The sequence below is a fragment of the Antrostomus carolinensis genome, unplaced genomic scaffold (genome assembly GCF_000700745.2).
Source record: "Antrostomus carolinensis isolate BGI_N321 unplaced genomic scaffold, ASM70074v2 scaffold10450, whole genome shotgun sequence".
Taxonomy (NCBI): domain Eukaryota; kingdom Metazoa; phylum Chordata; class Aves; order Caprimulgiformes; family Caprimulgidae; genus Antrostomus; species Antrostomus carolinensis.
The window spans coordinates 239-21,292 of NW_010289101.1; the positions used below are offsets into that span (position 1 = coordinate 239).

General features: G+C 48.8%; 1 protein-coding gene across 1 annotated transcript; it reads left to right on the plus strand.

Moving 5' to 3' along the window:
* Window positions 1–173: 173 nt before the first annotated feature.
* FAM76A (family with sequence similarity 76 member A) lies at window positions 174–15,130 on the plus strand (the record flags this gene model as incomplete). The annotated part of the gene is made up of 8 exons (XM_010168928.1): window positions 174–302; window positions 1,468–1,522; window positions 2,098–2,250; window positions 3,631–3,788; window positions 4,318–4,404; window positions 10,810–10,945; window positions 11,415–11,516; window positions 14,782–15,130. Coding segments are annotated over 8 exons (907 nt in total), but the record flags the coding sequence as incomplete, so codon positions are not given.
* Window positions 15,131–21,054: the final 5,924 nt, after the last annotated feature.

Sequence of the window (21,054 nt, forward strand, 5' to 3'; positions counted from 1 at the left end):
CTCTGTGGGCGTTGGGCACAGATCAGCCCTCCTAATGAATCTCAGGTTTACTTCTGGCTCACCTGTGACACACGCTGTGCCTGTCACCCTTCCTCTGCTCTCAGCCCTTGTTAAGAGAAGCGTGACTGCACGGGGAGGGAATGTTTGGAGCTTGAGGGATGTGGTGGGAGCAGAGATCAGTGGGTGATCTGGGATTTTGGGGACACTGCATCTCACCAAAGGCTTCTGGCGTTGCAGGAGTGCCGGATCGCGCATCCCATTGTCAAATGCACTTACTGCAGGACTGAATTCCAGCAGGAGAGGTAAAAAATACCCACTGAGCTGTGGACACTAATGGGTTGGGGTTTTTTGGTTTTTTTTTAGAACACATGCACCTGGGGAACTGTAATGTTTCCACATCTGTGATGACTGGGGCAGCTGGTAGAGCCTGGGGGCTGTTGTTGGGGGTATTATATTGGGGGAGCTGGTGGTCAGGGCACTGAGAGCTGTTTGGTGATGCTGGGAGTATTTGGAGGGTGTTGGAGAAGGTGTCATGGGACCTTTGTGGGGGAACTGGGAGGAAGGTGGGTGCTGTTCATGAGGGAAGGCCTGGGGACAACTGAGGGGCTGTTTGTGGGGGAGGCTGTTAGCAAGGGGAGAAGCTGGGGCGTTTGGGGGATGCTGGGGTGTTTGGGAAGGTCTGGGACATTTGTGGGGGAGGCCTTATGGTATCTTGAAGGAGGGAGGTGGGAATCTTAACCTGTAGATTGTCACTGTGGAGGACTTGGGGGACCTTTGGCCTTTTTTAAAGGTCTGCTGGGCGAGTCGATGTGCCCCTGTGGTGTCCTGAGATTTACATCTTTTGCTTGGCTTTTATTTTTGGTCACTGCTAAGGTTCCTCTTCTAGTGAAGGATCTGGGTGCACCTTCCCATGAGTTTTCCCCTTATCTGCTTTCTAGTATCCAAAAAGTATTTCCTGGTGTGATTCCTCTAGTTGTGCTTTTACCCTTTTTACATTTTTTTAAGTTATGAAGCTTTGCAGAGGGAGGATTGGGAAACCCAGTAGCTGCGTGCAGGCCTTGTGTGAGGTGTTCTTCCTGTGTTTGTTGGACAAATACACCTCTGGCCTGACCTGCTTTAACCTCATCATCCAGAGCAAACCTCCTCCAGAACTCAGGCTGTCACCTGGGCTGAATCACGCCTGCTGCCAATTAGCTGGTGATCAGACTCCTACATTTGTAAGGACAAAACCTGGTGTTATCTGGGGATGCCTTAATTAAAAACCACCTCCTAGTAATACCACTTTTTGGCAAATTATCCTCAACCAGATGGGGACAAGAAATGTACTTTGATATCTGAGTCCCTGGTGAAGATGAATACAGTCTCTCCTCTAGAGATGGAGCCTATGGGAGTCAGGGGCTCTAACCACAGAGCTTTGATTTGCTTTGGGGAGGTGTTAATGGAATGATCTCTTCTCCTTTTTAACAGCAAAACCAACACAATATGCAAGAAGTGTGCTCAGAATGTGAAGCTCTACGGCACAGTAAGTGAGCGGGGCTCATTCCTGCCAACCTCTTTATCTTTCATCTCTTTTTATTTTGCCTTTATCCTACTGAATCCCAGAGCAGTTTATGGGCTGGCTCTGTAGGAATAGCATGACTGATCAATAATATGCAGGTCCCACAAGTGTGAAGCTTTTACCTTTTCTTTTAATATATAAAAAAAGAGCAGCTCTGCATCATTTTAGGCCAGGAAATGAACTATTTGATACCCAGTCGAGATGAGAGCGTGCTTACACAAACTGAGATTGCTGCGGGAAGCACTGAGAAATCTTTCTTTCCTGCTTGTCTGAAATCTGAAAAAAAGAGACTTTGATTGTTTCTATTTTGGTGTTATTCGTTTTCTAAAGGTTTCATAGCACTCAATAAGTGGTCTGGGTGCTATGGCTGAATACACTTCGCCAGAGAACAGAGGTCCAAATGGAGTTATGTCTCCTGCATCAGCATTCCAATCAGCTTGGAATGGGGAAAGAAAAGTTTGGAAGTGATGGGGAGAAGGGAGCAATACATTAATGGAATTAGAAGGTGCTGCTCTATCAGTTGTTTTTGTTTCTTAAAGCCCAAACCCTGCCAGTACTGCAACATCATAGCAGCATTTATTGGAAACAAGTGCCAGCGTTGCACAAACTCGGAGAAGAAGTACGGACCTCCCCACTCCTGCGAGCAGTGCAAGCAGCAGTGTGCGTTTGACCGGAAGGATGATAGGAAGAAGGTCAGTATCTCTGTAAAATGAGGCTAAAACAGTAAAAGGGGTGATGGGTAGTGACTGTGTGTCCCATCTCCTTCACGTATTCTCTAGCATTTCAAAAGGAGGTGTCTCTTGGTTGTAAAGTCTTTTTCTGGAGTTGAGCTTTGCTGTGTTTTGGAGCTGTTTCATCTCTGAGCTCCTCTGCTCTTTTGCCAGATCTTTTGAGAAAGATCTCAGGTTTTTTATGGCCTGAGGGCAGGTGAGCTGGCAAAAGAGAAAGAGCCTCTGAGTGAAATGTGCAGCGCTTGCTCGGGGAGAGGGATGGGGAACAATATTTCTGCTGTAGCCAGAGGAGCTGGAAGTGTCATATCTCCACCAGGAAACTCATTCCATGGCTGCTGCACACCCTTTGCTTAAACAACCCAAGTGCTCCTTAGGCAATATGTGCTTCTACGGCCTGCTTCCTGCAGGCCGTAAACATCTGCTGTTCATTTGGGATGTTGCACTGATAATCCCTGTCCTCCTGCTGATCCTCCTCCAGCAGAGACCCTTGCTGGTTTGGTCTTCAGTGTCACAGAAGACACACAAGACACACAGTGTCACAGTATCTTCTTCTTCTGTCACAGAATCCCAGAATGGCCTGGTTTGGAAAAGCCCTTTAAGATCGAGTCCAATCATGAACCCAACACTGACAAGTCATAAAATCACATAATCATGAAATGGTTTGGGTTGGAAGGGACCTTAAAACTCATCCAGTCCCAACCCCCCTGCCATCAGCAGGGACACCTTCTACTAGACCAGGTTGCTCAAAGCCTCATCCAACCTGGCCTTTAACACTTCCAGGGAGGAGCAGCCACAGCTTCTCTGGGCAACCTGTTCCAGTGTCTGACCACCCTCACAGTGAAGAACTTCTTCCTAATATCTCATCTAAACCTCCCCTCTTTCAGCTTAAACCCATTTCCCCTTGTTTTGTCATTAACTGCCCTTAGTCCCCGACTAACCCATGTCCCTCAGCACTATGTCTACATGACTCTTCAATCCCTCCAGGGATGGGGACTCCTTGGCGTTGCTGTGACAGAAATCCCACTGGAGTTACCCTGTTCTGGTGCATGGGTGCTGTAAGACCATCTGTAAGCAAAGCCTGGCAGAGACTGTAGTTAGGATAGATTAGCTGCTGTTAATGAGCACTGTCTGCATCGCACCAGCAGAGGCACTTCTTACCCTTTCCAGGCACTCAAGGAATCCTTTTTTTGAGTCGCTGCTTGTTCATAGGTGATCTTAAGCCTGAAGGTTCTTCTCTTCTCTTCTCTTCTCTTCTCTTCTCTTCTCTTCTCTTCTCTTCTCTTCTCTTCTCGGGCAGAAAGCAAGACCAAAACTTCTCCCCCTTTCTCTCTCATCTTCCAGGTGGATGGAAAGCTGCTGTGCTGGTTATGCACTCTGTCCTATAAACGGGTCCTGCAGAAGACCAAAGAGCAGTGCAAACACCTGAGCAGCTCTTCCCGAGCAAGCCTGCAAGAGAAGGAACAGTACAGTAGGCTCAGCAGTGGCAGCCACTATAACAGGTAAACCTGCACCAGCTTTTCTGTGGTGCAGGGTGAGCAAACAGGGTGCCTGGCTGCTCCACAGCCCTGAGCTTTGCTTCCTGAAGTCACTGGGACAAGTGCCTGAGGGGCTCCGTACCTTAATGATGGCTTTTGGCAGGAGAATCTGGCTAAGCCAGGCTTTGCTAGTTTGCAAACCCCACTGTTCTGGTGTAGACTTTGTAGTCCAACAGTGCTTCTTAGTGATTCAACTGACTGAGCTTGTACACAATTAAACCTAAATTGCATTTGTAAAATTTAATGATTGAAATGGAGATTTTAAGCGTGAGTTGTTCACTTACCTACTGCTCTGACTGACGCTTTGTTTGCTGGTTATTTTTAGTTTCCAGCTACTCTTCAGGGAATGAATTTTTTATCATTCTTTCTTGTGTTAGGAAATCTTATTTTAATAGGTTCAAAGTGGGTGGGAATGTTTATCTGCTCCTCTGTCTTAGACTGCAAGTCATTCAGGTTCTGACATACAATTTCCTCGGGTTGTTTTTTTTTTTAGCCAGAAAACCTTATCCACCTCTTCTATTCAGAATGAAATCCCAAAGAAGAAAGCCAAGTTTGATGCCATATCTGCCAATGGTGACAGGTGAGCCTGTTACATGGGGAAATCGTGGGTGGAGGGGTCTTGTTTAAGTTTCTATAAGACAAAGTTCTGTGTGAATAGCAGGAAGCTCTTACGCTAGAGCAGGGATCTCGAGCTTTGGGACCTGCGTTAGCAGCTTTCCAGAACCCAGCAGGCCAGTGTGACATGGCATTTAGACATAGATTTGAAGAAGAAAAAAAATACCTAGTGCCTGGACATGCTAGAATAAAAACTGCTTGTTGGCTGAGCTCCTCAAGAGTTAGAAAAACTGCAGCCAGAGCAGCTTTATCCCCTCTCTGCAGTTACAGGGAGAGGGGGGCTGTCAGCTGCGCTGCAGAGTCAAGATCTGCAGCTTTTGTGCTTTTGGGTCTATCAAGGCTGATCTGCAGGGAGATGGCCTCAGAGGAGAGGATCCAGACCCACCTCCCACTTCCCCTCCTGCCTTCTGGGGGAGGGCCAAGCAATCAAACAGCTTTGCTTGAAAGCCTTCAATCCCATTCTGCTGTCACAGTTTGTGCTGGATTATGTTGATGCCGGCTGCCTGCGCAGCAGAATGGGAGTCATTAGCAGGAAGAGGAGATTGAGATGGATTTTAATTTTTTTTTTTTTTATGCTTTTGTACATGCATATTTTCATTCCTGCCTTTCCTCTCTGATTCTCAGCGTTCCTTCCTCTCCCGAGATGCTTTGTCCCCCTATCCAGAGTGCCCCGTCCACGTTGGCGCAGTGGGCTGCTTCCCACCAGAGTCTCGGTGCCCACCATTGTCCTGTTTCTCAAGGCACTGACATCCTGAAGTGAGATCACCTGTTGTTTTCTCCCCACCCTCTTGCCCTCCCTCCCTGGGAACTGGCTTATTAGTGCCAAAGGGTCTGTTAAAGCCACTGGTATTTAATTAATCACTACCTACCTTGAATATCTTTTCTTCGAGGTCATAGATTGCAGATCTCCTGTTGACACCTTGTCAGTGTTTGTGAGATACCACGATGGGAAATAGAACTGCAAGAATTTTGTAAGGCAGCGATTCCCACAGAGTGGTCTAAAAGAGTAATTTATCATCTGACAGGTGTTTTCAGTTAAAAAGCTGTGAAAATGTAAGGATTAACTGTGGCTTGGGAGCTGTGGGTGAGCACAGAGCAGTCAGAATTCATCTGACTGCCCTTAGTGCTGGTGGAGCCAGAGGAGAAACTGGAGACAGGTCCAGCTGGTGGAACTGGTGCAGCCCATCAGTATCACTGCAGCTTCCCCTCTGGAGCTCTGCTAAGGCTCCTGCTCACCTACTGAGGCTGCTCTCCAGGCTATAGGACAGTACCAGGTATTTTTATCTGGGCTGAGACCTTAACAACTCATTGTCCTACTCCTGCTGACTTGAAATTATCTGGGGAGATCTTATAGCGGCCTTCCAATACCTGAAGGGGGTACAAGAAAGCTGGGGAAGGACTTTTCATAAGGGCAGTTAATGACAGAACAAGGGGAAATGGGTTTAAACTGAAAGAGGGGAGGTTTAGATGAGATATTAGGAAGAAGTTCTTCACTGTGAGGGTGGTCAGACACTGGAACAGGTTGCCCAAGGAAGTTGTGGATGCTCCTCCCTGGAAGTGTTGAAGGCCAGGTTGGATGAGGCTTTGAGCAACCTGGTCTAGTGGAAGGTGTCCCTGCTGATGGCAGGGGGGTTGGAACTAGATGATCTTTAAGGTCCCTTCCAATCCAAACCAGTCTGGGATTCTATAAGAAGCAAAAAGTCTCATGTTCTGGCATCAATTGCTCAGCTGTTTGTTTGCAGAACAGGAACCTGTATTAGAAGAATCCAATTCCTTCATTTCTGTTTGCTCTCGTGTCAGATGTTGTCAGCCTGGCTCCTGCCAGGACTGTGTGGTCCTTGCCACAGACTTTTTCTTTTCTTTTTTTTTTTTTTTTTGATGAATCCCAGTAACAAACTGTGGGTAATTTTAGCAACTGCTGAAGAGCTTCAGCAGTTGTGCTGGAGAAAAGGCAAACTGCAGCTGCTTTAAATAGACACACGGCTGCGATTCTTGACTGGAATAATAATGGTGGCACATGAAGTGTGGTTTTTGGAGTTGCTGGGGTTGTTTTTGTTTTTTGTTTTTTTGTTTTTGGTTTTTTTGCAAGGATGAAGCCCCCCTCTCCAAAACCCTCCCTTCTTGCACTATTTTCTGTAAGATTGTCCCCTCTAGAGTCAGCCTGGAGTCTGGGTCACAGCCTGAGTGTGGAGTTAAGGTCTGCTGCAGCACAAGCATGTTTTCAGCAGCGTTGAGGTCTGGAGTGGGGTGGTACACAACCAGCACCTCTCCACTGCTGAGATCAGCCACGATTTTCCATACAGTGTGTCTTGTCTCCAGCCAAACTTCTGATGTAGCCTTCAGCTGGGCAAAATTTGGGCTTACTTGAGCTCAGTTGAGTTTGGCAACAGGGTCAACAGGGTCCAGCTAATCTGAAACTTGCTCCTTTTTGAATACAGTAGGAATTCCTTTATTGTGTCTTATTATTCCTGTCTCCAACTCCCTTGGAGGAGGGTGGAGAGAGGTGGGGGTGGGTCTGTTCAACCAAGGACCAAGGGACAGGACAAGAGGAAATGGGCTCCAGTTGTGGCCAGGGCAGTTGAGATGGGATGTGAGGAAGAATTTCTTTGCTGAAAGGGTTCTGAGGCATTGGAACAGGCTGCCCAGGGCAGTGGTGGAGTCCCCATCCCTGGAGGGATTGAAGAGTCGTGTAGACACAGTGCTGAGGGACATGGGTTAGTCATAGGGGACTGGTCAGTGTTGGGTTCATGGCTGGACTCGATGAGCTTAAAGGGCTTTTCCAATCCAGGCAGTGCTGGGATTCTGTGTGACGGAATTCCCTCTGGTTTTATTTACGTATTTTGGAGTGGATGTTGCTCCCAGTGGCTGTGATACGGGGACTGAGCCATTTCCAGTGGTCATTTAACGGGTGGCATTGAGTGGTTCATTCTGGGCGAGCTCTGTGAGGAGCTCACAGCACTGGCCCTGCTGTGCACAGAGTGGTTTCCCCCGACAGTGACTCTCAGCACAGCTTGCAGCAGACCTTACCCTGCTAATCCCACTGTCCTGGGCTGCCCCTGTGTGTGTGAGCACCCTCTGGTGCTGTGCTGATCCTGATTCGGGCAGTGCCTGGTGTCCACATCCTCTCACACAAACGCTGCCACGAGTGTTTTTATCTTACAGACTGTGGATGAACACGCTGCAGTCCCTTCTCCTCCGCCTCTAGACAGGGTGCTAAATTTGACTTTTAACACCAGGCAACGATGAGTGTGACTGACTGAGCTGGCTGGGGGAGGGTAGTGATGGAGGGTGCTGAGCAGCAAAGTTCATTTAGTAAAAAGGGTTCTCATTTGCCTAGAACAGTCCTGGCGTGTGCTTGAAGCGCTGGGACTCGGGCTGAGCTGCTCCTGCTCTTGCTGGTGGTAGAGGAGGTGTGAGTTCAGGTGCAGGTTCCTGGTCTGGATGGATTTTTGTGCAATATATTGGGGGGGGTTTTTTGGCTAAGGTGAAACTTGGCTGCTGGTTCGCTCAGCCTGCTCTGTGCCTCTTTATGCTAGCTTGACTTGGAGTAAAATCTTTAAGCTTGGCATTTGTTTTGCCTCATTTCAGCTATTTAACAGGTGTGGAGTTGAAGGCAGTCATTTTGGTTTCTTTTCCACTCCAAAGAGAGAGGCAGGTGTCTTTGGAAGAGCTCTGTTGGTTTTTTTTCTTCTCTCTCCATTGATAGTAACAGAAGCTCATCAATTCACTTTAATTAGAGGCATCCATTTTAAGCTGTTCAAACACAGAGAGCACATGTCCTGCTGACCTATCCCCAGGGACTAAAATCCTGGGTATGAAGTTTAGTTGTACGGAAAATGGCTTTTGTTTGTTTGTTTTAATTCTTAATCTGTTTGTTAAAGGAATGGAGCGACTCGTATGTGGCAGCTTTCCTTCTAATTTTAGAGTCTCAGGCCACTTCCTTCATGTGGGGTTAAAGACAGAGAAACCTTTCATTACTAACTTGTCAGTCTTTCAAAAAATATAAAAACAAAAAAGGAGGGAAAAGGAAAAAACTGCTTCTTTAATTAGCACCTTGACACGTTTGAGGGTACATTTGGACAGGAAGATACCTGCATGTGCTCACCTGCCTGCCAGGAGAGGATGTCTGGCCACTCTGAGCTCTGACATTCGTGGGTGCAGACCCCAAGGGCAGGAGGAGACCCTCAGAGCCCTGGGATGGGGTGCTGGCTCTGCTCAGAGTGCCAGAGCAGCTCCAGGGAAGGCTGGTGGCCCGTCTGTCCCTTCTCCCCACTGGGTGGCAGGGCTGGCTCTCACCTTCCCAGCTCCACAGCGTGCTCTGCAACAGGAGCTGCCAAGGAAGGAATTTTTCCTGCTGGAGCTGCTCTCCTGACACTCTTTATCACCCCGGGATATGGCAGGAGAGAAGCTTGCCTGGGCAAAGGGCTGGTGTAAGCAAGAGTTTGTTTTAAGCCAGAGAGAATCAGCAATGAAGCCTTATTTTTTTTCCTCTCTGTGGAGGCTACTTTTTTTTTTTTGTTCCATCTTTCCTCCCCAGCATATTTGCACTGAGTGGGAAATCAAAGCTACAGTTAGTAACATGCTCACACACAGAAAGGTGTTGAAGCACCCACCATCATCTTGTGCAGCCTCCAGGAATGGTTTTAAAATGGAGGAATTTGCTGCTAGTTAGTGTGTCTCTACAAACCTCTTCTGCACTCGAGAGCTGCCCAGTGTGACAAGCACAGTGCTAGATCCAGTGTACCCAGAGACCTGCCACATCTTAGGGTCTGGGCTCTGCTGTCAGCATGTTTTAACCACACAAGACTCTTCCACCACGGGCTGTCTCCTCCACACTCTCAGTTCTGAGTTTTCCTTTGCCAAGCTTTCTCTCCCAGTGCCTCAGGGCTATCCTGTGACTCTCAGATCTGTGAAGCTGCCCCTGCTTACTTCCCCTCTGTAGATCCCCAGCACAGTAGTGGCAAGAGCCTTTTCTTCTGCCACATCCTTGCTAACCAGTCCAATCAATGCAGTCTGTGCTTTTAATGAGGAAATTGATTATTTCCAGGCACTGGAGGAGGCCCCTGGGTGAGGTGAGCAGGCACTACTCTCTGCCTTGCCATACAGATGGGGGACTGGGAGCATGGAGGTGGCTGTGTGCTTGAGGTTCAGGTTCAGACCATGCCTTCCCCAGTCTGCCACAGCTCCCAGCTCTTTTTGCTGGTTGTAGGCTTTAAGAGATGTGTTGACCTACTCTGGAGGCTTTAAAAAAAGAAAGAAAAGTCAGGCTTCAGGTAACCCTGGCTATTTATCTTGATAGCAGCAGCGCTGTCTGATAACAGCCAGACTTGAAGTAATCTTCTAGGTGAAGCTTTGTTGCTTTATTACTGTTAAATATGTAAACAGCAATTGCAGGTGTGTCGGGCTGGGAGTGTGCTGCTTTTTTAGCTCCAAGAGATAAAAATCAGGCTTACCATTACAGCAGTGAGGAACAGAAAGCAGGCAGAGATCAGGTGAGCTCCCTGGGCCTGTTCCTGCAGCTTATTGTATCTTACAATCCAAAATATTCCTGAAGAGCAAGATTATGCCTGGCTGCCCAGATCACTGAATGTTTTGTAGGGAGGTTTGTGAACTACCAGTGCAGGGGAGTGACTCATGTCCAGATAAGTTTTCAGATGATTGCTGAGCTTTAGAGTAACTGGTAGTGTACAAATGGGGTGCTCAGCTATTTCTCGTGTCCCTGAAGAAAATCTTTCCTGCTCTGCAGTGGTGACAAAGCTTCTTCCTAAATTGCTGTATCATGGTGGAATCAAAATACAAAAGTCCAGCGTGTGTTTTTACCCCTTTTCCCTGCTGAGGACAGTGCTGACTTTAATTTAGGTGTCTCCTTTTGCTTTGTTTATTTAACTTGAGGTTATTTGTTTCTCTTTCACCTTCACTCCTTGCCAGAATGTTTGTTTACATGTAGTGAAAAGTTTTGCTTTACATCCAAGGGCTGCCTGCGAGCAAAGAGAGTTCCTATGCAGTTGCATCAAGTTGCATTGGCTCTCTGGCTGCTGTCCTCAACTTTTTGGTGTGAAAAGGGATTTTTGATGCAGCCACTGCCTGATGGTCTCTCATAGCAGCCCCGTGTTCCTGCTCATCATGGAATAACACAACTCGATATGTCACACCTCATCCCTGTTACCTGTCACACCATGTGTTTCCCAAATTCCCTGTGGCATGTAGGGCAGGGGTACAGGTACCACTTGCATTCAGGGAGTGTTTGGAGGACACAACACATGTCACAAAATGTTTCCCATTGTCCTTTGAGTGCCATCTGCGTGGGAGTTCCCTGCCTCAGTGAGGAGAAGGGGTCGTGATGTGAGTCTTTCCCTGTTCTTTGCTGCAGTTTTTCTCCGGACCTCGCCCTGGACTCTCCTGGCACTGACCACTTTGTTATCATTGCCCAGCTGAAGGAGGAAGTGGCTACTTTAAAAAAGATGCTGCACCAAAAAGATCAGATGATTTTGGAGAAGGAGAAGAAGGTACAGCCCTTGGCTTGCTTGCTTTCCCCCGCAACATGCTGACATGTTCATGCAGATCATGCTCCTGTGGAGTTTGGCTTTTTATCTTGGAGTGAGCAAGAGAGTTTCTGGCTGTTCCCAGGCTGCCTCCTTTCCAAAGTTAAAGAGGCTTTCTGGACCTACCCAGGAGATCTCATTTCATAAAGGGTCATTTTCTGACCACTGTCTCAGAGATCTCCATGTATGGACAAGACTGAGAAGAAATGTGCTGCTCTGTGCACACAGGTGGCCCTGCCCACTCCTGCTTCTCTGTGCTGCTCAGTGATGTGGTTCTGGTCTTGTTGTGCTCCCCTTGCCCACCCCAGCACGTTTCCAAACTGACCCAGTCTCACACAACTTCTGCAGAGGCATTTCTGTGGCCAGGGAAGTCTGGGGTGAAGGTGTTCATTCCTTCTTCCAGCTCACTTGCTCCTAACTTGTTTATCTGCAGATCACAGAGCTGAAAGCTGACCTGCAATACCAGGAGTCGCAGATGAGGGCAAAGATGAACCAAATGGAGAAGACACACAAGGAGGTCATGGAGCAGTTACAGGTGACAGCATTTTTGTTTTAATTTGCTGAGCTATGCTGTACTCAGGAGTGACTGAGGACACTCCAGATCAGAACACACTGTGAGCTTCTGCACACCCAGGTCTGCTAACACTTCTCAGCCCTGTCCTACAGCCTCTCTGCTCTGCCAGGCAAGCCACTCCCCAGCTCTGTACCGGGCTGTGGTGCATTGTAACCTCTATATAATCCTTCTTGCTGCTCTCTGCTCAGGCTCAGACTTACCTGTATTGTAAAATACTGTCTTGTGTCCCCTGTGGACTGGATGGGAACCATCAAACTCGTTTAACCTATTGCCAAAATCAGGTTTGAACCTTTTTCTCTAGACTGTAGAACCTTTGTCAGCTCTCTGCACCACGTAGCTCTTAATGTGCTTGATGTGACCAGTAACCAGAGAGAACAAAGCTTGAGAAACAATTGGCAGTTCCTTTAGCCCTGTAAATCCCTGTGCTTGAGGGAACAGGGAGAGCAGGATTCTTGCCATGACCGTGGAAACGCTGGGCAGACTATCAGCATGAACATGCTCTGAACCACCAAAGAGATCAGGTCAAAGGTGAGCTGTTGACAGGGAAGAAATCAGACACAGAAATGAACTTTGCTCCTTTTAATTACTCTGGGGTATATCATGACCTAAAGCCCTAGCGATGAGAAATGGGAGGGGATCAGACAAAAGGCTGAGAAAACAGCCCTTCCTCCAGCAGTGCACTCCCCAAGTTCAGTGTCTGAGTGGAAGGCAGGTTTTGGAGATACAGAGCCAGTGCCTGTGAGATCCTGTTCACACTGCACATTCTTAAGCAGCAGGAGCCTGTCTGAAGGTTGGAATATGTGTGTGTGGTGAGCTGAGGGCTGGATGCACATCCTGCTCCCCGTGAACTGGGTGGCACTGGTGGTTTGTGTTTGAGGGACTGGTGACAGCCAGAGCCTTCTGTCTCTGTTCTGCTGGCAACGTGTGCTCACAGCCCAGAGGCCAATAACCGTGTCCTGGGCTGCACCCAGAGCAGCGTGGGCAGCAGGTGGAGGGAGGGGATTCTGCCCCTCTGCTCCGCTCTCCTCAGACCCCACCTGCAGTGCTGCCTCCAGTGCTGGGGCCACCAACAGCACAAGGACATGGACCTCCTGGAGCCAGTGCAGAGGAGGCCACCAGGATGATGCCAGGGCTGGAGCAGCTCTGCTGTGAGGACAGGCTGAGAGAGTTGGGGCTGTTCAGCCTGGAGAAGAGAAGTCTCCAGGTTGGAACTGGATGAGCTTTAAGATCCCTTCCCACCCAAACCAGTCTGTGAGTCTATGATCCTGCACTGCCTGTGTCAGCCCAGAGCTGTTGCTATCTCATAGCTTTGGGTGGCCTGTAAAGAATGAGTTGGTGTTTTTACTCCAGTCCTGAATAGACCATTTTCCATTAGCACAAACCACCACTTTTTGGTTACCATGACAGCCTGGGCCATGAGCTCAGGGGTGAAGTGGGAGCTGACCCCTCTCCTCACAGTGGTCTCCCAAGGCAGAGCAAGCTGGGTGTGCGTGGGAGCAGTGTACCCTGCTGCTGCCTTTGCTGTAGCTCAAGGAGGATTGTCTGCCTTGCAACCTGTCAGACACCTTCCAACAGCCTTAAACTTGCTCAATTCTGAAAAGGAAGAAGAACCATCAGATCCACCAGCAGGTTTGCCAGCAGTCACCTGCCTCTCCTGGGTGGAGAGAGGTTTGCATGTGTCACCCGCTGTGCTCTTCTGTACTTAACTCAGACTGGAACTGCCCAAACTTAATCTCTCTGGTGTCCAAATGTTTGAGGCTCTGGAAACTTTCTTCACTGGTTCCAAAATAAAATTTCAAATCCTCTTGGTGTATTGTAGGTGCCTTGAAGTGTTCATATGATTTGCTTTTTGAACGTACTCTTGGTTTTTATTATTTTGTCTTTGTCTTTTCACGGGGGGAAACAGGAGTGGCTGTGTTCTCCCAGTCTGTAGGAGGCACAAGAAGCTGCTTTACCACATCCAGCACTGGAGCAGAAGTTATTAATTCCTCTAATCAATTCCTCTAACCCTTTGCATATTCATTCATTCATTGGAAACCAAGGCAGAGACCTCTATCTGACTTCACACTGGTTCTACCCCTTATCCTACAGCTGCATCATTATTTCATAGGCTGGAGGAAAGTGAGCTCAGGAGTTTGGTAAAAGGGGCTGGAGAGCCTTGTTCCTAAGTTGCTATGATTTTTAATTCGGTGCAAATGAGAAAGAATGTAAATTGCTACATGTTGGTGCTCTGATGGGTTTGGAAAGCTCCTAGCAGGGATGCAGGGTCAGTACAGAGCTGAGTTCTGGTAAATTCTTGGCTGAAAGAGTTGGGGCTGGAGAAGAGAAGGCTCCAAGGAGCCCTTCTAGTGGCCTCCCAGTACCTGAAGGGGCTCCAGGAAGGCTGGGGAGGGACTTTGGCCAAGGGCAGGGAGTGACAGAACAAGGGGTGATGGCTTGAAAGTGGCAGAGGGGAGATGGAGATGAGATGTGAGGAAGAAATTGTTTGGTGTGAGGGTGGTGAGACAGTGGCCCAGGTTGGCCAGAGAAGCTGTGGCTGCTCCTCCCTGGAAGTGTTGAAGGCCAGGTTGGATGAGGCTTTGAGCAACCTGGTCTAGTGGAAGGTGTCCCTGCTGCTGGCAGGGGGGTTGGAACTGGATCAGCTTTCAAGTCCCTTCCAACCCAAACCAGTCTGGGATTCTATGAAAACATTGGTGGCATGTGAAGAAACCAAGAGTGAAGCAAAGCTGGAGAGCAGTGAAGTGCTCCACTCCCCTTTTTTTTTGATATAAGTGAGTGTGAGGAAGGAGACACTGGCCTTCAGCTCCCTGGAACAAGAGTCAGGATGACCCTGGTGTCACCAGAGTTTTACTCCATCACTTTTCATGCTGCCCAAGCACGGTGGCTGGTGAAAGGGGAAGGAAGGAAGGAAGGAAGGAAAGTCAGTCAGTCCTGCTGAGTGTCCTTGGCTGGTTTAACACGAGTTGTGTGTTTGTCGCCTTTCACCATGGAAGCTGTTAACCTTCAGCCCACTGCTTGGTTACAGCTGGGGGGATGTGAGGGGGAAGGGATGGGAAGAACCTTTTCTAGGTGGTTAGAGATGAAATGCTGGACTTGAGCTCACGCAGCAACATCTACCTCCTTTTTCATCTGCAGGATGCCAGCAGCTTCTGTCCAGAAAATTCTAGGATCCCAAGAGCTAATGATGATCCGTGCTATTAAATACCCATTTTCACTGTATTTCCAGGCCAAGAACAGAGAACTCCTGAAGCAAGCAGCTGCCCTATCGAAGGGCAAAAAGCCTGAGAAGTCGGGAGCAATAACTTCCCCTTAAAACCAAACCCCTCCCCAATCTGGGAGCTTTTCCCAGCATTAGCCAAGGACTCTAGGAGACCTCCCTGATCGCTGGAAACTAAAACCTCAGCGTTGTCACTCTCCCACTGCCGAGGACTCGATGGAATCACCTGGTGTGTGTTGCCTTTCGACAGCTCCAGCGTGGCTGCTTTCAACCAACCCATACCACGGTGATCTGCAGGGAGAGGTCCCAGCCATCCTCAATCCCCCCCCTCCACCCTGAACTACTGCTTTCTGGAAGAAGGTTGGTTTTTGGGGGGTTTTTTTATTGTTGGTTTTATTTTCCCTAACCAGTTACTACCACTGCCAACCCAGCAAACAGGAACCTGCTGCATTACAGACTTCTTACTGGTTCCCAACCTGCTGCTGTGAGGCAATAGCTGTGGCCAGTCGTTACGCAGATAAGACAGGAGCTGCGTGTGGTGGGAGCTTGATATTTTTAATTATTTTATTTTATTTCTTTTCTTGAACTGTTCCCTCTTCAAAAAGAAGCTGATAAATCACCAGCCCAACAGATGTTACTTACTGGAAAGTTGTGTGCCACTGCTGAGAATGGTTGATCCAGCTTTTTGAAGATGCTTCCAAAATGGGGGCTGTGTATTTATCTTGGAATTTTTTTGGTTTGGTTTGGCTTTTTTTTTTTTTTTTCTTCTTCTTTTCTATGTCAACTTGTCAAACCAAACTGCCTGGTTTTGTGTTTTCTTGTTTTATTATGATAGCTTTTGGCTTGGGAGCCAGAGTTGTAACTATACAGACCCAAACCCACCCCATATCCTCCCCTGGTTACTTGGTGGCCTTTAGGGCTTTGATGATATTTCTGCAGCTTGGTGTGATCAAGCGTCTCTTACTCCGTTTCTTTGCATGAGGAATGTTCAAAGCTTGGATGTTTCCTCTGCTTCCCCTCAGTCCTTGGATCAAGCTCACCCTCTTCTCCCCCTTTCCCTGCCCCACTGCTCCCTTCCAGATGCAGAAGGTGGGGGCCAGGTTGGCTCCAGAAAAGCGCTTACTCAGGCAGCGACTCAAGCCAAGGAGTGTTTTTTTGGGGCTCTCCAGGGACATTTCTCACTGCTGATTAAAAACCAGCAGAACCAAAGGGCTATGAAAGTTCCCTGTAACAGGGATGTGCTTCTCCAGAAGCAGTGCAGAGACCACCAGACCCTTCCAGCTGAGGCGGGTGCTCCCCAGGCTCCCTCTCTCGGGATGAGGAAAGGGGAATAAAAAGCACTTGGCTGCTGGGATGAGGAAAAGCCCCGGCACAGCTCTGGGCTGGCAGGAGTGCTCCTCAGCATCCAGCGCCACGCTCCATCCAGGGGCTGGAGAAACATCTCAGGGTTTGGAGACCCTCAAGGTGGAGGGGTAGGGATGGACCCTTAGTCTGGAGCAGCGCTGAAGGTAGGTAGTGAAGAAGGTAAATCATCCTTTTTGAGGCAGAGCTGGCTGCTCTGTCAGGGTTTTTATTGAGCTTTTTAACTAGAGATTTGGTTTTCCTTTTTTTTTTCCTTTTTTTTCCTTTTTTGTTACTAAAGATGATTTTACTCAAAGGCACTTTTTTTTCTTGTTGATGTTGGCTTCCTCCATGGAAGGAGCACACTGCAGCATCAGACACTGCCATGTGGTTGGGTTTTTTTGTTGTTCTTTTTTTCTTTTAAGAGACTTCTGATGTGAAAACAAGAGAAGAAAAAACAAAAACCCAAACTTGTCACACTCTGCCAGAGTGTGACAGCAGGAGAGTACTCACCTAATTTTATACTTCACACGTTTTTAGAAAATGAGGTGCATTGGTGGGGTGTTTTTTTTTTTTTTAAATGGGGGCTTTGCTTTTTATTTTGCTTCCCTCGAGATACAGAAATAACTAGAGGGAGGAAAGCCCTGTATATACTATTATGGGGTTGGGGGTTGTTTTTTTTAATTGTGATAAATCGATCATGCAGTTGAGTAGCTGATGATTTGTAGTAATAACATCGTTTCTTTGTATGTTTGTAATAATGGAGATTTTCAAAGGGATGCTTTTGATTTGTACAAAACTCTTTGGCAACTGTAAAAGTGTTTTCAAAAATCTTCCTCTGTCTCTGAGACTTTCTGTTTTCCTTAAAGAAAAAAAATAGGTAACCCAAGGATCCTTCCCTGCCTGGAACTGATTTATCTCCCTCTGGTTGAAGTGTCAGTTGTGCTGCTTCAGGGTCTGGTGCGTTTGGGAAGGAAATGGCATTTTTTGATTGTTTGCTCTGCTTCTACTTTTGTTTCTATCTTTAACTCCTCCCAATCCAGCCTGTTGCTAAGATCCTCGTTCCTTGGTTACATCCAGCTTCCCAGGACCCATCTGCCTGTATCCCACAGGATCTCTTATTTTCTTCCCCAACTACCTGAGCACAGAATCCAGACGGTCTTGGTAGGAAAAGAAAAAGCCAAGAGGATAAGTGAATTCTTTTTAAATTTTTCTTTAAGATCAGAGGTCAGTAAACACCATTTCTGTCTCTGAAGTTTTCCCCTCATCCCAGCCATGAGTCTGGAGGAAAAACAAGTGATTTTTTTTAAATTAATTTATTTATTTTTCCCCCTAAAGCTTCACATTTTCCAGCAGAAAATTGAGAATGGAGAACTCTCTGGAGATTTCCATTTGGAAATGTCCCGGTGGGGGTTGTAGTTGATTGTGTTGTCCTCTCCTCCCCTGCTGTGGGTGAGCGGAGCAGCGCTGCGGCACGCCGTGCTTTCCTCTCCCCGGGCAGAGGAGCTGCTGGATCCTTCAACCTCTGCTCCCAGCGCTCTGCCTGTGGTGCAGCCTGGGAAAAGGCAACCCCCAGCTCTGCTGGAACACACAACAGCTTTGCCAGCTCAGCTTCCCATATTATATTTTTCAAAGTTACACATGGAAAATGGCCATTTTCCTGGGAATCAGTAGTTGTGACAAATACCCAAATTCATAGTTAAATGCAGGGAAGAAAAACAGTTTCTATGAAATATTCTTCCAATCTTTGTTATTCTTCCAACCTCTCGTGCCTGTGAAAGCAGAGGCTGATGGTGTGTGCTGGGCAGGGTTTTCATAGAATCCCAGACTGGTTTGGGTTGGAAGGGACCTTAAAGCGGATCCAGTCCCAACCCCCCTGCCATCAGCAGGGACACCTTCCACTAGACCAGGTTGCTCAAAGCCTCATCCAACCTGGCCTTCAACACTTCCAGGGAGGAGCAGCCACAGCTTCTCTGCCCAACCTGGGACACTGTCTCACCACCCTCACACCAAAGAATTTCTTCCTCACATCTCATCTCCATCTCCCTTCTGCCACTTTCAAGCCATCACCCCTTGTTCTGTCACTCCCTGCCCTTGTCCAAAGTCCCTCCCCAGCCTTCCTGGAGCCCCTTCAGGTACTGGGAGGCCACTAAAAGGTCTCCCCAGAGCCTTCTCTTCTCCAGGCTCAACAACCCCAGTTCCCTCAGCTGGGAACTCAGCACACTTGTGCTCCAGACCCTTCCCCAGCTCCGTTGCCCTTCTCTGGACACGCTTCAGCACCTCCATGTCTCAGGATCCGGACTGACCAAAACCACCAGCCTGATGTTTTGGAAAATCTGAACAAAGCAACTTCTGTCCCCAGCCAACCTTGCTCTTTGCTCTGAGGTGACTTATCTTGAGCAATCTGTCTGTCCTTCCCGTTGAACTTTCTTGCAGCACACTGTTAAACTGCAGCACCAGACCTGTGCAGTCAGTGCTTTGATAACTGGGGCACTGCCCATCCCGGAATAATTACTGAGCCTGGGTGTCTCCCGTGACTGGTGTTTGTGGAAACAGGGTGTTTGGGTTCAGCTCTTGGGTTCCTCTCTTGAGGAAATTTTGCCTCTTCTTTGCCACCCTGTTTCTGATGAATATTGTACTGAGCCTGGTTGCAACGCTGCTGTGGAAACCCCAGTGATTTAACTGGCGTAGAGAAACCTTCCACAGTAGTATTTCCTTGAAGAACCAACACTGCTGAGCTCAAACTGGGACAAAAGGTGAGACCTCAAGTGTCTGTGGGTGAGGCTTGTGGGATGAAAGGACTCGAGGTGCTGAAGCTGCTTTGGCACTGCCTGGTGTCCCCCGTTTTTGGCACACGACATAGGAGGGTACAAGCCCCTGGCACCTCTGAGGTGGTGGCAGGTCACCTCTGCTTGCCAGGCTGCTGTCAGTGACCGGAGATGCTGCTGGGAGCCTGAGGCTGCTGCGTGGGCAGGAGTGTTGCAAAGAGGCCAGGAAAATGCTGAGGCTGTAGGTGAGGTGGGGGCTGCCTCTGATCCGCCGGGCAGAGGAGCATATGGGGGGTCACATCCTGCTCCTTATTGCCAGGTGAGTGCACTGCCCAGCTCTGTGACCCCCCTGGCTGTGCTTGGCCCCCCCAGCCCCAGCTCTGTACCCAGGGGCCGTGGCACTGGCCAGCCCTGCCCACTCCGGGGCAAATGTCCTTCTGGCAGAGCCCGTGGTGTCTCCTGATGAGCTATTTTTATATTAAATATTTGGCAGCGTCTCCAGCTGGACCACAGCCTGATGCAGACCCACAGCCCTGGGGTCCCCAGGCCTAGCTCAGCCTGTCTCATTCCATCCAGATCTTTTTGGGGGGCAGAGAGAGGGGGAGAGAGGCAGCCCCCCCTCTGCTTTGCTTACACCTCATTGCATTTGCTTCTGCGAAGTAAGAGATGGGTTTTTATTTCCGGGCTGATGTGTTCAGCCAGAGCAAACCCAGAGCTCATGGTCCCACAGCGCCGGTGCTGGCCAGGGACCAGGCTCTTGCCCCATTTAAAGCAGCTCTGGGCTTCTCTGTGGGGTGTGACAGGGCCAGAGGAGCAGGTGATGGAGCTGGACTAGGGTGACAGGGGCTGAAACAGCATCTCTGACCCCAGGGGAGCGTGAGGCTGGGTCCCCCTTGGAGCAGGCGCCACCCGGACCTTGGATCAGATGCAATTAAACCCCCAAATTGTTCCTCACAAATGACACAAGTGTGAATAGAGAAGCAGACACCTCAGGGTGGCCAGAGCCAACCAGACCCCCACAATGGCACCCTGTTACTAGCACCCTATTACATCAAACCCATTTATTTTGACCTAATACGGTGCTAGTAACAGTCAATAAACAAATATGATATTCTAATTCATTCTGTTCGTTCAGTCCTTTGCTTTACATCGTTTGAAAAATTACGACAGCAGCACCCAGAAGGTCAAAGCCAGAGCTGGTCCCCACTGGACCAGATGACAGATGAGCTTAGGGAGGGACTGCTCCCGCCTGCAAGAGCTCACAATGAGAACCAGAATAAGGCTGGGTGGGAGACTGAGGCCAGGCACTGCTCTCCATCACACGGGTTATGCGGGGAGGTGCTGAGTTTTCAGCCCAAATGAGGGATGCATTTTGGTTTTGCCCAATTTTCCTCGAATGGTTGAACCAAGCCATCAGAAAAGTCTCTTCTGAGTTTATCAAACCCAGCTGCAGATGTTTCTGAAAGGCTGAACTCACAGCAAAAGCTTCCCAACTGCCCCACCACATCTCCTTGTCCATCTCTCAAATGACACAAGTACAAATAGAGAAGCAGACACCTTGGGGTGGCCAAAGCCACCCAGACCCCCACACCCCATGGTGCAGAGCCAGGCTTGCCAAACACCCTTGAAAATAGCATGGGGTATTTGTGGGCTGCGGTGCAGTGGGAAGGGGACAGGGAGCAGTGGACCTGGTGGCATTTGAAGCTCTGTCCTCTCTCCATGCAAAGGCTGGTGCTGTGACATGCCAGGCTTTGGCTGTGCCACCGGCCTGGCGTCACCGAGGTGCTGACACCAGCTTCCCTGGCAGGAGCTCGGGACCGGAGCTGGAGGAGGTTGTTACCGGGCAAAACCCAAGTTGTTTGTGCTGAGACTCCCATGGGTTGGACTTTGCCATGCGCGGGATGTCCAGCAGCACCAGGTTGTTATCAGTGCTGCTGTCTCGGGTCACCCGTGGTCGGGGGGTGGGTTTTGTTGGGTTTTTTTGTTTTTCCTTCTTTCACCTTATTTTATTGGTGTTTATCACTCAAATGGGCAGGAGCTGGTGTGGGGCTGTGGGATGGGGAAGCTGCTCTGCAGCTCTTGGGGCTCTGGGTTCATCAAACCTCTGGCTTTTCTGTACTGGGTTAATGCAGCTGCTGGGGGTGCAGCGGGGTCCCTGCCAGGGACCCAAACA